Source organism: Akebia trifoliata, unplaced genomic scaffold (genome assembly GCF_017979445.1).
Source record: "Akebia trifoliata isolate Shusen 1 unplaced genomic scaffold, ASM1797944v1 Contig00308, whole genome shotgun sequence".
Taxonomy (NCBI): domain Eukaryota; kingdom Viridiplantae; phylum Streptophyta; class Magnoliopsida; order Ranunculales; family Lardizabalaceae; genus Akebia; species Akebia trifoliata.
In genome coordinates this window covers 42,190-59,717 of record NW_028236955.1, presented here as the reverse complement: position 1 = coordinate 59,717, position 17,528 = coordinate 42,190, and the positions used below count along the sequence as shown (strand labels likewise).

At 33.3% G+C, this 17,528-nt stretch overlaps 2 protein-coding genes across 2 annotated transcripts; both read right to left on the bottom strand.

Moving 5' to 3' along the window:
* Positions 1 to 2,515: 2,515 nt before the first annotated feature.
* LOC147381666 (patatin-like protein 1) lies at positions 2,516 to 3,117 on the bottom strand. Its single transcript, XM_086430108.1, has 2 exons — positions 2,872 to 3,117; positions 2,516 to 2,614 (listed from the first exon to the last, which is right to left on the bottom strand). Exons 1-2 carry the CDS (start codon positions 3,115 to 3,117, stop codon positions 2,516 to 2,518), a joined length of 345 nt encoding a protein of 114 aa, XP_086286234.1.
* A 69-nt stretch (positions 3,118 to 3,186) lies between these two features.
* Positions 3,187 to 15,483, bottom strand: LOC147381665 (uncharacterized). Its single transcript, XM_086430109.1, has 6 exons — positions 15,205 to 15,483; positions 15,071 to 15,118; positions 12,843 to 14,343; positions 4,336 to 4,392; positions 4,188 to 4,264; positions 3,187 to 3,442 (listed from the first exon to the last, which is right to left on the bottom strand). Exons 3-6 carry the CDS (start codon positions 13,015 to 13,017, stop codon positions 3,323 to 3,325), a joined length of 429 nt encoding a protein of 142 aa, XP_086286235.1. The 5' UTR covers positions 13,018 to 14,343; positions 15,071 to 15,118; positions 15,205 to 15,483; the 3' UTR covers positions 3,187 to 3,322.
* Between the last annotated feature and the right edge of the window lie 2,045 nt (positions 15,484 to 17,528).

Below are 17,528 nucleotides of genomic sequence, written 5' to 3'. Positions count from 1 at the left end.
TGTGTGGGTTAGACTGAGTGGGGCCCTTTACACCACACGATACATACAACTTAAAAAAAAAAAAAAAGCAGAAAACATGTTTTCAATTGGGATCGTCACTTTTATGAAAAGCGATGTCACTTAAAAAATATCTGCAACCTCACCATTAAAAAAATCAAGGATATTTGTCTTTAAAACTACTTGTGATCTCACTGGTAATTTATCAGTGAGATCGTAACACTAAATTAGATTTACTAGCTGTGATCCCATTGAAAAATAAGTTTTGAAAATAAATAGTATATCAAAAATTGGAATTTTTGCAAAAGTTGTACACATTAATGAAATTTTCTCATAATAAAATGCTACTTCTATATTGTACCTTAAAGTTTTTCTCCCTTTGGTAAAAATATAACAGCTTAATTGTTGATTACTAGGTGTGTTAATGGGTCATCCCTAATTGGGCCCAAAAGGTTTAACAAAGCCCACCCATTTATTAAGTGGGGTGGATCTTAGAAAAGTCAATAAGTCCAAACGTGATGCATTATATTTGGAGCAATTTGTCTATTGGGCCAAACTAGATTTTTTATTTTTTATTTTGATAAATTAAAAAAAATAAATAAAGAAGGATAGAAGAAAGAGAGAAAGAGACGGGAAGGACTTAAAATCATTTGCTCAAATTGATTTTTGGCTATGCATGAGAAACTTATCGTTATTCAGTTGGATTTGTCTCATTGTTCTAAAACATCCAACTAGTCTTTTGCACATTTCATGCATGACTAGATATCGAGAGAAAGTGTTGGAAAAGAATTATTATAACTCAATGGAGAAATTGATACAAAAGAAAGTTGAAAATTAGTGATGACAATGATCCAATAGACTTCAAGGCTTAATGATGAATCTTGTGTGGGAGATTGCGACCATAATAAACTAGGCCCTGTATGTATACGAGAGTCAGAAGTACTCTGGTAGAGAGTTGGAGCTAGAGGTCTTTGCGAAAGAGCTGGAGTACTCTGGAGCATTGTATGCATTTGGGAACCAAACTCTATGAAGTGTTTCCAAAAGTACTTTTGTGTTGGAATTGCATTTGGGAACCATCCTGAGTTCTCCTACCTCTAAGAAAAAGATCAAAATACCCTTGTATTCAATATGTGATTTTATGTTTGTCCTTTAACAAATTAAATTAGTCCAATCAACATAGCAAAATAAAACAGTGAAAGTTTCAACAAGAAAATACAAATCACCTAATATGTTTAGAGTTACATACATTAAATACAAGTGAATCAGCACTATACATGAAAAAAATTCGTTCAATCAACACCAATTTTTAGGGATAAGGCTTTGATGACGATGAACTGCTCATAGACATATGTCTCAGGAATTTTTGTACTGCAAATCGATAAGCTAACATTTCATCAAGAGTTATCAACTCCCTTCAACCTTATCCCCAAATATATATTTTTTTTTTGATTCCCTACGTGCACACCAATCAGAGGGTTGACTCACGTGCCAACTTATGAAAACATTTTCATATTGAATTGATTCTAAAAGAAACTTTAAAATCGATTCCACTCGACAATGTTTTCCCTTTTTTAAGAAGAAAGTTAAACCACCCCGATGCGCTTAATAGAATTCAGCCACTGTTACGAGAGATTCATGGTTTGATCATGATAGATCGTACCCAAAGCTAGGTTAAAAAAAATGATCAAAACATTGGGTCCAAATTTTCCATGAGATCATGAGCATGAAAATCCTAGGACCTGCACATGGAGAGAACTTATTAACCTCACAAATCAATAAATATATTAAAAAAAATGAATTCACCTAGGAATCAAAGAAGGTGTGGCTGTGAAAATTCCTTCAAAATTCGAAAACTTGGATTGCTCCTCCGTTTATTCCGATCAAGTTCTCCTAAGAGTAGGTCGATCGTGGAGATGAAAGGGTGATGGTGTATAGAGTGACCAAGAGTAATCTCGGTTACCCAACGAAGAAAGGAGGTGGAGACCGTGAGGTCACTACATCATAATGCGCAAAAAGTGACAGCCTAAGATAGTTGTTTTTGAAAAAATTGACTGCTTTAAACGTCGTAGGAACAGTCGTTTTGGAAGGAGTCGCTTTGTATTTGTGACAGACCAAAAATGTCGGCAAAAATGATTGTCTTGGGCAGTCGGAAAAAATGATTGTCATTAACAGTCGTTGAGTCGACAACATAAACGACGGTCTATGGCTGTCGTTTATTGGATTTATAAGTAGAAAAAAAAACTTATTAATATGTAACGCCTGAAAAAAAATAAAAAATTTGAACCATTAAGTGAATTTTGGTTCAAATTCTGTTTGAAAATCTAAATATTGCTCAAAAAGATGTAAAAGAACATCATAACTACTGTCTTTGCTATTGGCTATGCTCAGAGTATCTCAATCAACAAACAGTGTGCAGATCAACTCATAATGAGTTTTTAGCTTGAGAGAGAGAGTTTGAATGGAATTTGCACACTTATAGTGTATTTTACATAAGTAAATTAGTCAAGGAGTAGACACGTTAGGCTTCCTCATTGGCGCCCTTTCCCTTAGCCTCCTCGAACTTCCATGTTGCCAAATTTACCCTTGACACTGGATTCTTAAGGAGATTTTTCCCAATCTGCACCAAATTTAGTAGGTTGTCTTTCATCGTGATGACAACCGATGAGGCGTCACCCATCAATGTGTCATCTTATAAATCCATCGCAAGGAATGATGACAAAAACAACTAGCTACAACTTTACACTCACTTATATAAGAACAATAATAATAGATTAATCATGATTTATTTTACCCATAATAATTCCCATGATTTAAAAACAATCAATTTAACAATTAATTTTATTTTTAAAACACAGGTCTGTTTAATTAAGGTACCTGAATGCAAAGATAGCTCTTCTTGACATGGCTGGTTTGAAAGAGAACAAAAGCGTGAATGACTACTACATTTGAGCTAGCATTGTTGAAAACATTGATCAAGGGTGTGCCACCTTTATTGTACAACCATTCAAGCCAACCTGTCCCCGTCCCTAGGGAGATGATGAAGTAATTGGCGTAATACATTGGTTTAGTAGGGGAGAAATCTGGGTTGTGCTTTATAATCTCCTCCACGACATGGCCCATTGTCAACAGTGTTTGCAGGATTCATTAATTTTAGTTAATTATATGAGTCAAAATTGTAAACAACATCATTATGGGCACTGCATACCTACAATATTTCCCTTATGCTAGATCTCCAACTTCAAAAATCAACGAAGTTCATTTAGTCATTTTAGATGCATACATCAGATTGATGAGACCTACCAGGTTATTTGCTGCAACCCCACCATCAATGAGATCGAAGCTCTTCCATTGGAGTCTTTTGTCTTGAAATAATGGGCTGGGAGATACGTGGGAGCTGCAGAGGTGCCGATGTAGATTTAGCAGTTTTGGAGACATTGTTTTTTGCCTATATAAATTTGTCAAGCAAACATTAATCGGACTGAAAATTGAAAAAATTAGGAAATTATAAGGACATTATGTGTCATAGAAGAAAGAGCCCCTCTAAGGTTGTGAAGACAAAAAAAAAAAAATAGAGCATCCATGAGAGAGTTCAACTTCTCTTCCTTCTTCTCATTTGCATTTACTACGTCAAATATCGCTAAAAAACAACAGGCCCAAACCCAATATGCAGCCACATTCATTAATGCATGGTGTTTGACACCCCATGGTTGGTATACCAGCTTTGCCTACTTAACTTATTATACTTACATCTAATTAGCTGTAGGCACTAGTACAACAAAAAGAATTATAGAATGAGCATTTTTATAGGAGAATTGTTTTCGTTATTTGTTCTAACCACTTTTCGTTACAACTATTCATTTGTCTACTTATTATATTGGAGAATCATTGTATAAAACAGAAACCAAAATAAATCATACCTTGGGTGAATTCCTAATGAAGATTTAATTTGGTTTTAAATCCTTGAAGATGCCTATTATGTTGAACTGATCTGAACCCACTTCATGTAATCTATGGTCTCTCTAAGTATACATGTTCTGTCCATCCGATTAAAATATATTTTGATCAACAACCTAACTTCTAATGTGCATGCATTTTCAATAAAATGAGCATGAACCAGGCCAAATTCAAGAACAAGATAAGTAGTCCAAAATAATTGATGAATCAACAAATAAAACCCATTGATTGATTACCTTGCTTATCTTCGGAACAACTAATCGAAGCATTGAGAGGCGATCATTCAATTTCCTTCTTCTCCATCTTTCAGCCACTAAATCACATTCAAGCATTTCCCCAAAGAATAGGAGAAAAATGAAATTTGTATTTGTAACCAATCTTTACCTGGAATAGAGGTAGCATCCTCTTCTTCTTTGATTATCACCCATCTTTTTTCTTTCGCTAGCATATCAAAGGTAAGGAACAAAAATAAGATGACGTTCTTGAATTTAACAATGGGTAAAAGCCATAAGCATATCAACCAAATCCAATATGAATGCCATCTACAATGACTTCCTAAAATTATGAAATTTGACACCAAAAAAGTTTCTTAATCTCAAGATGGAATTGGTAAATTTGACATGCCAGAAAATATGTTCTTTGGTAAATTTGTATACATTGACAAGCCAAAAAAAAGGGTCACATACTTGCATATAAAAGAAGAAATCTATTGACAAATGCAACTTATACTTCGATACATATAAAAGACAACCACCGTCAGCAAAATATATGCCTTATCCCTAATATTGGGGCTGGCAACACGAATTCTACTTCGTTCAGTGTTTGAAAAATTGCATTTTACAATAAAATTTTATAATCCCATGATTTTAGTCTTTTCATTATTAAAAGATAATTAATGTTCATTTGCTCACCCTTCTAATTCAACCAAATGCATTAAAATGGAACTTAATAAAATAAAAACAAAAAAAATTTGACCACCCAATAATTAAGCTATCTAAATTGTTTAGGGTCAGCTAAACCAATCATATTCGTCCCTTTAAATATTTTCAAAGCCACATCTTTGTTATTGTGGGTTCAATACTTTATAACCTTCTTGTATAATACTTCTAATTGAAGTTGAAATCAGCCTTAACAGAATGTGTCCAAAACCATTTCTATCAATTTATTGTCTTTTTAATTGTTCCAACAATGGCTATAAATTATTTAAAACCCAACCTTTGGTTCTATAGTGTACGAAAAGTGAACCAAATATTCATAAGCCAATGGGAGCTTGAGACTTGGGTCTTCCTTTTCTTCCCTTATTAATTCTTTTCTTCTTCTTGAGTTCTTAGTAGAATTATGCAAATATACTTTTTAAAGTGAAGAAATAATGAGAGAAGATAAGAGTTGAGTAGAAGAGAGTTGAAGGATTTTCTTTTTTTTCTTTCTTAGACTTAGTGCCTTCTTTATGAGGGGAGGAAGGGTATTTATAGGTATTGAGGGTTACTTTTAGGGGTAGGATGAGATGAAAATATAGAAAGGTAGGAAATGACATGAGGATTAAGAGTGAGGGGTGTGAAATTTAGGGCTAAGTGGAGGGTATTTGTGGAAGGGGAGGTAAATGAGTAGCTTTTAATTCAAATGAGTTAGATTTCTCAACCCATTTGGGTTGAGTATTTAGTGGGGTAAAAGGGTCTGGTGTTTGGTTAAAAGAATGAGTTGTGTAAGGGGTTAGGTGGTTAGGTTTTGGGAAGGTAAAAGGGATGGTGACATGTGTCCAAAAGATGTGGCGATGAGTTGTTTAGATGAATTGATTGGGAAAAAGGAGTGTGAGGATGGCTTGTGAGAATAGGTTTAAAGATAATGATGAAAGAAGGGTGTGGGTTATGATATGGGTAGGCGATTTTGTTAGAGAAAGGTGATGTGTTAGGTTTATGACATGAAATGTGGAGAGTGGTATGGATGGTAGATGATGATGAGGTTGGGTAGAATGATTTTTGAGAGGTGGGTTGTGGTGAAGACAAATGTCCTATTCGATGATCAAGTGTTGATTGGTTGATATGGGTAATGGTTTACGGATTATGATTATGGATATGAATGTGGGTTTTGATATGTTGGGCTTAGGATTTTGGGAAGGTTTAGGTTGTTGGATTTTATATAAAATCGGTTATGATTTATTTTAGGATGGGACTTAATTGGTTTTAAGGTTTGGGTTGTATGGGATTAAGGTTAGGTTAGGTTAGAGCCTTAGCTAGGGTTGAGTTCATTTTAGGGTGAGCTGGAAAATGTTTTTTTAAGTAATTGGGGTTGGTGGGCTTGGGGTAATTTTGAATTCGCGAATGGAACAGTGAGAGATGGAAATGGTAGGGAGCATGCGAAGCCTCATTAAGGGCCCATGAGACCTTTAAGGGCCTTATGAACCTTCGATTTGATCAAAATGCCAAGTTTTGATGATTTGGGTCTTTTAGGCCCATTGGTGGATTTTATTAAAAAAGTCAATTTTTTTGGGTCCTTTCAAATGGGGACCCATTGAAATAGGGGTATCTACAATTAGCAAGTTGTAGTCGATTTTGGATTGCAAAAATCTAGTCTAGAACTCGGCCAAAAATTCAATAAGTGGAAAATATGACATATGATTCATACATGTATTATCTGTTTCATTTCAAAAATTTGAAAACAAAAAATTTGGCTATATGATAATAATGTTACTAGTGATGGTGATGACGAAATTGGTGATGTTAATGGTGAGGGTGAAGGTGATGGTAGTGATAATGAAGACATCAAGGTTATTGTTCCATTGATTTTTAAATGAAGACCAAAGTCAATTGACAAACCATCAATTTGGAAAATTAAGGTGTAATCTCAAATAAATGTAAAGGGTCATTACTTTTTTTTTAAGATAAAAGGGACATTTGTCACGTAAAAATGTGAATTCTTCCAAAAATTTTAGGTATGGCAGCTTCAAGGTCAACTTGTGTTACACATCACAACTTATAAGTTTACACTTTGCAACATACAACAAGTTATAGTAGCTTTTTTTTTTCTTTTTTTCCCTTCGAGTTTCATAAAAATTCATATAATTCATAAAAGTCGTAAAATTTGTAAAAATTGTGTTTTATTATTTTCAAACTTAAAATTCATGAATTATTCATACTAGCTCAATAATCTAGATAATAATGCTTTCATTGAAAAAAACAAAAAATTCATGAATTTTTCAAGAACTAAATGGGAGACTACTAACAAGGATGAAAGGGCTATGCATGTTAACTATTTCAAGAAAATCCAGTGGGGGAAACAAATGGATTCTTAAGCATGACAAAGATGATCAATGTCTGAGTACATGAACCGCGCGTTTGATAAAATACCCATTAAGGTGAATGATGCCCAATGCCATATGATGGTTGAGAATAGACTATAGTAAGGCCTAAAGAAAGAAAATAAAGGGTAGGATTATGGCCGATCAGATTGTAAGATCGAAACCGGTCATGGCTTTGATATCATGATACGATTCTCAAAATAACTAAAATACTAGAGATGTTGAGATTATGTGAAATACTCAGATTGTTTAGATCTTTGGTGATATTTGCTTAAATAGATAAATATTACATGCAACAGTTACATAACTGAATAACTACACCATAACTACATAAGATAATGATCCAATGTATTATTGTACACCACAGTAGGATGCAACATAATCAAATACTCTAACAATACCTAACTATCAATTATAGAGTCAAAGTTGAATCTGAGTAAATTTCCATTGATTGCATAAAATGGCCCTGTTCTAGCAAGCTTTGAGTTTCTTCCCATAGTCTTTTCTCAACCCATCAAGCACGTCGTCCACTTCATTCATCGTGGGCTTTTCTGTACTAGGAATTGCCATACATTTCTTTGCAAACTGAGCAACAATGTAAACCTGCCTCATTTCATGCTCTTACACATCTCCAACCTTCAAAACCTGATCAAGATACTTTTCTCGAATTGGAGAAATGAAAAATGTAACTAAGCTTATATATTCTTCAGGGCGTGCTTCACAAATTGGCATCTCTCTTGTTAATAGCTCCCTAAGAACAACTCCAAAGCAATATACATCACTCTTCTTTGTTAACTTGCTCGATTGAAGATATTCAGGGTCTATATAACCATAGGTCCCTGGACCTTTTGTGGGTGTACTATTTTAATCAAATGGAATTAGCATTGAAGCTCTAAAGTCAACTACTTTTGCGGTATATTCGCTATTTATGAGAATATTGTTGATTATTTTATACATTCAAATCTCAAAATGACTATTATTTTGTCCCAATAGAATTAATCAAACACATATCTCAAACAATCTATAATGAACAAATATCTAGTTCAAGTTATCGTTACTTACCTTGTGTCATCGTTAAACCTATACTCCAATGCTTTTAAATTGCTCCCTTCAGTCTCCTCTTTCCTCATGCTTTGTGAAACCTTAATCAGATTGATTTTTTCATCTAGACTTACCTTCTCCCTTCTCTTTATATGGATTGATTGAATTTTGTTGCAGACTCTTAAGGTTAAAATTATCCAATTTGTATCTAAGGTTCTAACTTTGATGATTCATGCTTTAGATGAGAACAAGCTTAATCATTCTCAGTGACAAACTTGAGATATAAATCCAATAATCTCATCTTGATTTAGGATTCACATATATTAGATTCATCTAAAAGAATTAACCGATTTATATTTCAATCCACGAACAAGAGTTTTGTTGCATGGATTGAGATAGAAACAAAATCGTTCAAACTTTAAGATAGCTTGCAAGGGTTAATTTGATATCTCCAATCTTTATATTGCATTTCAATTCTTGTTTTAATTTTTCTTAACTGCAATTTCTCTATACTCTGTTTTAAGTTGGTTTTTAAAATTTGCATTGGCTTTAAGTCGATAGAAGTTTCGAATCGGTCATTGTCCTTGTGGATCGAACTTTGCTCACCAAAGTTTATTATTATTTATTCATTTTATTATCTGTAATCTGCAATCAAACATTCACATTCCAATTGTCTTTATTAGTATTATAGTAGATCTTAAAAAGTCTGAATTGAATTGGAAGAGAGTTGAGAATGAACTGAACCAAGAAGGAATCATCTACGATCATTCCTAATGTTCTTAATTTTGCAGTCTTATCCATTATGTTGAGGATGTGGTCTTGTATTCCTTGTGTTCCATTGTAATTCATAGTTGTTAACTCAGTCATTAATGTGCCCGCAAGTGATTTATCATAAGATTTAAAATTTTCTTTCATGTTTTTCAAATACTCCTCTGCGCTGTCAGTCGGAGGTAGGGAGGTATTAATGTTGCTAACAATAGTCATCTTCATGGACATCAAACTAAGTCTATTTGATCTTTCTCAACTGAGAAGTAAGTTTTCTTGCTCTACTGTACTGTTCTCAGTTAGGTCTTCAAGTCTTATAGAGATAAGTGCTAAGTCAAGATCTTGAATTCATAGAGTGAATTGGATGTGCTTATACCATTCTGAAAAGTTTAATCTGATAACGATTGGGACGGTGGATGCATAAGAATGCAACGAATCGATAATTGAAATTTTATAAGGACAATGCTCTAATTAGTACTTTGAGTTATATTAAATAATGATGAACTCATTAATATCACCTAAATTTATCCTTTGAGTTAAACTAGGTATATACATTGTTCACTCATCTAAGGGTAAAGAGTAATTTTATTTATCCTATAAGACTAGTATAATTTATACAATTAATTCATTCAGTTTTGTTACCTTTATCCTATTTCTGTAAAATTATGTAGATTATATTACCTTATCCAAAATTTAATTAGTAAAATGAAATTCTCCTTTGGACTAATCCCATTTTCCTAATCGAGTCTACAATTGTAAACATTATTGTTCTTTAATGTCACCTCGATGACCAACTTTAATACAATTAGAAAACTCATAAATGTTGTTAATTAAGGTCATTTTAACGATTACAAAATTAAGAAATTTATGTTTCTCTAAATTGTTCAATAATATTTACTAGATTGGTTAAATCAAACTTAATATTTCACTAACATGATATGATATAATGTTTTGATAATAAAAGTCCAATGCCAAAATTAAAGTTCAATTGGTCAACAATCCTAAAATAAAATATCAGTTTATTTTATCTTAATCTTGTACCAAAATAAAATAATGTCAATAACAAAACTTAGAACCATATACATATTAAATCAAAATCCAAAATCGAAATTGGCAACATAATGTGAAAAAAGCCCAAATTTGATGGCCTTGGGACGTTAAATTTCATAAAATTTGACGGACCAAGAGGTCGAATTAGCATTGAATTTTTCATTGTCAATTTTTTTTTTCAACGGGCCGAAACCATCAAATTAATGAAGGATGAGAGAAATTCGACAACTCTAAACCTTCAAATCTGAGAACATCAAGAATTTCGACGGTCCTAAACCGGCAAAATTCAATTTCTAAAATTTGTGGGCCTTGGCACGTCAAATTTTTTGTCAAAATTTCCAATTTTCACATAATGCAATTTAACATTCATGTATTAACCAAATTGGAAATTAAACATACATGCTTAAGCCAAAATTGAAAATTAACATAGATGTAAAATCAAAATTAGAAATCAAATATATATGTAAAACTAAAATTAGAAATTAACATACATGCAAAATCAAAATTGAAAATTAAATATACATGTAAAACCGAAATTAGAAATCAAATATAAATGTAAAATCGAAATTCCAATAACAATAATAAAAAATAAAAATAAAAAATTCACACAAATATCAAATTTAAATTTCAATTATATTAAATTAGAAATCCAAATCAATATGTAATTGAATTCTAAGATAAAATAAAAATAAATTCATATATATATATATATATACATGTAAAAGAAAACTATGAAAAATCCAACAATTATGATTACATATTGAATTCAAGAAATTGTCACAAGAATTTTATAAGTCATTGAAATTTTTTATCTATAAATAGTAGCCAAAATATGGAGATTCAAAACCTACGTTCTGATACCATATGTTGATTACTTTCTACTTTCAAATCTCTACACGACTATTATTTTATCCTAATAGAATTAATCAAACATATATCTGAAACAATCTATTATGAACAAATATCTAGTTCAAGTAATTGTTACTTACCTTGTGTCATTGTTAAACCTTTAATCCAATGCTTTTGAAGATGCTCCCTTTAGTTTCCTCTTTCCTCGTGCTTTGTGAAATCTCTATCGGATTGGATTTTTCTTTTAGACTCACCTTTTCATTTCTCTCTATTTGAATAGGTTGAGTTTTGTGATCGATGGATATCACTTCTTTTATTTCAACGTTTTCAACGTTTCATGTTCTTTTCAACAACTCTAATATGGGGTATAGCCAATCCTTTTTATAGGTAAAGGTTGGGGGGCATAGATTAATTCTTTTAGTAGGTTTCCTATCCATCAAGGTCTCCTACTAATTTCTTAAAGAATATAATTATAATGATATTAGATTTCCCTTTAAAATTGATATCTATTATATTATAGAATCAACGTGCAATTTAGAAACTAAAACCGTGAAAGTCAATGGACTTAGGTCAATGATGCCAAAACGTCACAAGGGTTCTATCAGATATTGCTCAATTTAATATCTCTATGAATGATGGTTGGGTCTGCTTTTGAGTGAATATAGTCTAGTGCACCCGCGATCTCTGTAGCTATCTTTAAATGTGTTTTCCATGCATTTAAGATCGTTGATTTTGCATTATGGATGTGGGAGTTCCATTTGATACGAATTCATAAACTAGCAATGGAACTTTGTCATCTAAGCCTAATCCCAAGAGCTTCACCACATTCTTATGGTTGATCTGTGAACAATTTCAACCTCATTTAAAAGTTGCACGATTTGGTGCTTGTTTACTACTTTTGACTTCTTTATGGCAACTTCATTGTTTTCTAACAACCCTTTATAAACTGATCCATTGCCTCCTTCGCCAAGAACATGACTAGAATTGTAGTTGTTTGTTGCCTTTCTGAGTTCTGTTTCTTTGAAAATCTTCACTCTGTACTGCCCTAACAACATATGAAAATATTTTTCCCTTCCTTTATGTTTGCATACCAAACAAATGCATAAAAAAACAGTTTCTATCAAGATTCCCATACCAATACCTGCAAAACTAAATAAATATAGTTAGAGAAGAAGCTGTATTATGATTTTCAAATATTAAATCATACCATGAGCAAACAATTATGAATATGGGGGGATTGATATAGTTGGATTATCTATCATTTTGGAGTCACTACAAACAAAAGGATTAATATCATTGGGCAACAATATGCTCATCGAATTCCTTTCATTTTCTCTATTCAAGCTATAATGAGTCATGAAGTTACCTTTGGAGGGTTGAACAATGGACAACAACATGGCAGTGGTTCTTTGGGGTTACTTCTAACAACATGGCCGAGTGCATGCCATTGGCTAAAGCTTTGGAAAATTTTGACCTCTCTAACAGGAAGGTTATTATTGAATTAGTCTCTTTAATTCGTGTGAAAGGGTTGAAGGGAGAAGCTATGCCGTGGGCCCTAGATCCAATGGGTCTGTTGAGCTTCAGATTTTCAAAATTTTACACAATAAATTCATCAACAAAAAGAGAAGTCAAGGAAGGTAAACCAAATATTGCATTTTACTAGAGGGTAAACTTATCATCACCAATCTCAAAGTAGGGGATCCCTATCATTATCATATGGCCTTATGAGTCTGTTGAGCTTCAGATTTTCAAAATTTTAATTGTAAGGGTATCACCCAAATTTTTCTTCAATTCTTCATTAATTCAAGTACCCTTGCTTGCTTTGTGAAAAAAGAAAATTCGAAAAGAAATGCTAAGAAAGCCTAATATATTAAGATAAAGAGGAGCTTACCATAACATGCTTTAATCACAGGAAGTAGCCTGCATCCTACCTTGCTATCGCCATGTTTACCAAATGAACAACTGCAAGTGTAATTTCCAGGTGTATTCTTGCAATTCCCTTTGCAGGGATATATGGTTGAACTATTGCACTCATCAATGTCTAGCAAAATTAGATCCACCAACATTCACCAACCAACAAGACCCAAATTAATAAGAACACAATAGTTGTAAGCTTTAACGTACTAGATTAGGCATTGTAAGAAGGTGTACCTTCATACATTAGATCATGTTCTTAGGGAAATTAGGATTAAATTAGAAAATGCTCAGTTCAATTGATTAGGTTTAGGATTAGAGTTTATCAACTATATTCTATATAAATAAGGCATGAATCAAACCCAGGTCGGATTTGTATCGAACCAGATTCGAATTCGACTCGAATGCTAGTGCCTAAAACCATTTTGTATAACTAAAATAGGATCCAAGCTGACACCAGGGGCGAAGCCAAGGGGGAATGATAGGGGGTAGTTGCCCCCACCTTCCCCCCTTTAGTTTTTAAGTTATATATGCAGACATGTAGGTTTTAGTTTAAGAAACCTTCACGCTAAATGGGTTTTGGAGTCGCTACCATTCATAGAAATTTAAGATGTGAAAGATCACAGAAAAAAGAGTTTTCAAAAATCATTTTTTTCTAAAATATTTGGGTAAGGAGGTTGGGTTGAAGGATGGGGAAGGTGTTAGGCACCCATGCTACTCACCAAGTTGGTTGTTACCTAGGCCTTTGGCTATATACGAGGACTTAGACTGTTTTTTTTTTTTAAACATTTGTAGTTAGTAAGATGGAAATGCATTCATGGATGTATATTACATGCCGATCCAAGTATATGTGTGTGTAGTGTGGTGTGGCGTGCATGGAAGGTTCCCACTAATTGGGACTTTATATTTGTTTGGAGTTGGGAGTGCCATAGGGATTGTACTATAGCATTTTAATAATGATGTGTATGTAAATGTACCCAAGAATGGGCTTGGATGTTGTAGATAAGGTTTTGAGAGACATTCCATGAATAGGAGTGCTCTTATGTAACCTTCACCACTTTCATGCCTAGCCTAAACCATATGTATGCCTGACATGAATGCCCTTGACCTTGATCTCCTCCCAAAGACCATTATTTAAATAACCCCCTCTTTGTTTTCATACATATTTCAGATACCCTTTTGTTTTCAAATTGATGACATGCACCCTGACCTTGGTTTCCATTGGAAGATTTGTTTTTGAATATATCAAATGCAACCATTGTATCGAAATGTATCGGTATAGTTTCAGTTTCTAAAAAATATCGAAAACATTGAAACAATACGAGATTTTAGACCATGGGTTGGCCATCTCCATCTTCTTATGCATTAACAGTCCTACCATGGAAGAGGCTACAACTTCATCTCTTCTTCCTCACTAAAAGTCCTCTTGTTAATCCTTGGATCTAGCTGGTTAAACCATCTTAATCCACAACTTTTCCCTACAAAAAAAAGCCCAAAAGGAATACCATAAATAACCATCAACCAAAGCATTGATTCCATGATGAATCAAGATTCAAAATTCAAAACAGAGGATAGGGAACTCAAAATCTTCATTTCCTAACCCCAAAAATAAGGAAAATAAGTTAGGATTTTAGATTCTTGAAGTTACTACAAATATTATTATATGGGTTGTCTTGAAATCCATAGCATGCTTTGAATTCAAAATCTAATGAACTTTCTTATAGCTTCAACAAATATACAATTTTACAAAGCGATGTTTCAATGTCTTCTTCAATATGCTAAGGACATTGATCTTGGAGGGTGTATGTAGATAAACACCTTCATCCTTTTTATAGTATGTAGAAGCTATTCATTGAATGCCCTCCTAAAGAGAAAATTAATCCATAAAGTCCATCAAATTGAAAGATTTAGTTGACTAGTGTTTAACTAGTAAGAAATTCAAATTGAATTATTCAGAAGTGTACCTATTTAACTTATCTAATTCAAAGAGAACAACAAAACATCTTGAACTTATCTCCATCGTTCGCACCCACGAAACACTACAAAATCGGAACCAATTCAGCCATTTTAGCAATGATTTTCGCATTCCCCATCCTCTTTCATGCATCTCGACAATGATATTTCTATATGTGCCAAACATCCCTACAATTATAGAAAGGGACATATTCATCATGTAGAGAACAAGATCAAGTGTAAATCTCATACCTGAACATTGTTGTATTGCCACAGTTTATGAATCCCATAATCCACAACCTGCACCCAAGAAACCAATCCATCAGTTTCACCAAACAAATATGCAAGGAAAAAATCAATCTCAGAAAATGAGGACAACTCTACACCTTGCACTGGCTATCCAAATCAAGACCACACAAGCTAGTATGATTGTTTGTGATGGGATCTCAAGGAGCTCATTCTACAAAAAATCCAGCCAGTATCTATGAAATTTGAGGTATCAAGGTGTTAGTGGTAACAGAAAATCACTACACAATATAAATGCAATTTGCAATAGAATAAGTGGATCAATGGCAAACTAGTTTAGAAAGTCTAACCACAAGACATTTATAATTCAAGAATGTAGACTAGACCAAGAGCATGCCATGTTAAATGCTACAAAATACATTGCAAAAAATAAGCTCAACCTTTAGAAAGGGAGCACGTGGGATTTGAAGCAAAAAAATCTAACTTGTACAAAGCGGAACTTCCAATTTCTTGCCATTTGTGATTCAAGTCTAGGAATAAATGGAAGCAGCGACACTAAATGATTTTCACAGAGTGCTTAATTTACTAGATCGTGTATTACCAAAAATCTGGAAAAGAAGATAATAACAATGGTTATTATGAAGATAACATGTTGAAATCGCGCTATATTTCACCTCTTGTCGTAATTTAGAACATCAAATTAAGTTCCATAATGTTTATACTAGTCAGTAGACCATAATGTATAGTTCTGACAATGGTGGTTCAATGTGAGCTTATTTTGTTAGTAGTGGTGGCAAGGGGCTGCAAGTGTGCGAAAGCAGTATAGTATATATGCATCATTAGTCCTGCTTTCTATCTATTTAGAAACGATTGTGGGTTCTATTAGACATATCTATATGGCTCATTTTCCCCATTTGAAAATGAGAAAGGCATGAGGGTCACCTAATGGATTGACACACAGGTAAGCTTGTAGTATGTGCAATATTAATGACATGCCATTTTAAACCCCAAGAATACTAGAAAAGTTTCCAATACTAGGATATGTTCGATACTTGACATCATCCAGAACTCAGTCTTCTCTCGACAACTCAATACTAGGTGTTTCTATCCCACCTGTTAACAAAGACACCACTTATGAATCAAAGACAATGTCTTGTACCAATCTCAATTTTGATAACTTACCAGGGCAACATCATACTTATTACCTTGTATGATTCTCATATTATTTCTATAATGGGGTGACCCTTGACACAATAATCTTATCTTGAGTGCTTGATAAATATTCGAGGTTTGGTTCCTTAGTGTCTAGCCCCTTCTGTCAACATAATAGGTAGATTTTCAGTAACAACATGGTCCCATCTAAAAACAAAATCCTCGATAGATAGCCCTTTAAGTTCTTCAAGGACTAAAAACCATTGAATACCCCATAATGCAAAATACAATTTTATGAAGACGTTACTCTTCATCTGTGAACACTCTTTTTTTAAATATGCCAAATTAATTGCATAAGAAAGAAATATCACCAAGAAACATAATACATCTTTAACAAAACATGACACAATTCAGTGAATATAAGTGTGTAAAGAAAGATCCCTAAATCTTCCATGCCAAGTTGCAATGAAGAAGGAACATACTGAATGCTAACATTTCACAATGAACAAATGTTCATAACAATCTAGTAATGGGTAAATAAAAATATCCATTTTTGTAATTCTACCCAAAGAAACCAGACCAAGCAAGAAAGCAATTAGTTTTCCTTGGATGTGGATTCCACTTCCAAGTCAAAACTAGTTTGATATGAACCTATTGAGTTGGGAGTGATCAGGAAGTAACATGTTAACAGATGGAGCACAAAGAAGAGAAACCCCTTTGAGAGAGTTAAGTGGGTGTTAGCATAGTTTGGTTAGCTTACCCGAGTCCCACTATTGGGTGCGTCCAACAACACCTGATCAACATAGTTTAGCCCTAAGACCTTGGGAAGCTGGCATAAAAAATCACATGCCATCAGTTCACGCGAATCCATAAAAATTTTGTGGAACTTCAAATAGGATAGAAATAACCATTGTACGGGTGTGAAATCAAAGTTCAAGTTCTCAACTACCATCTTATAGATGGTATCTTCGAATATTTTCAATAAGATCAAACAATACAATAACAACATTTAATTATAAAGATTGCCAAGGATCCAAATTAGAATATCATTCTCATTTAAATAAATAAAAAATTCTAGGCATTTAAAGATTTTGAATCACCGTAGTGAATCACATTCTTGTAAGACATTGTCCAAGGGAAGTGCTTACAAAATGGAACACTTATAGAAAACCATTCTCCTTTAATAACCGAAAATTTGGAAACTGCCACATAAATTTTATTATTTTTTAAATTTTCTCTTATTGGTTTCTCTTCTTTTCAGACCCATGACCCATCCAAGGGACCAAAAAGTCACATACATGTTGAAAGCTAA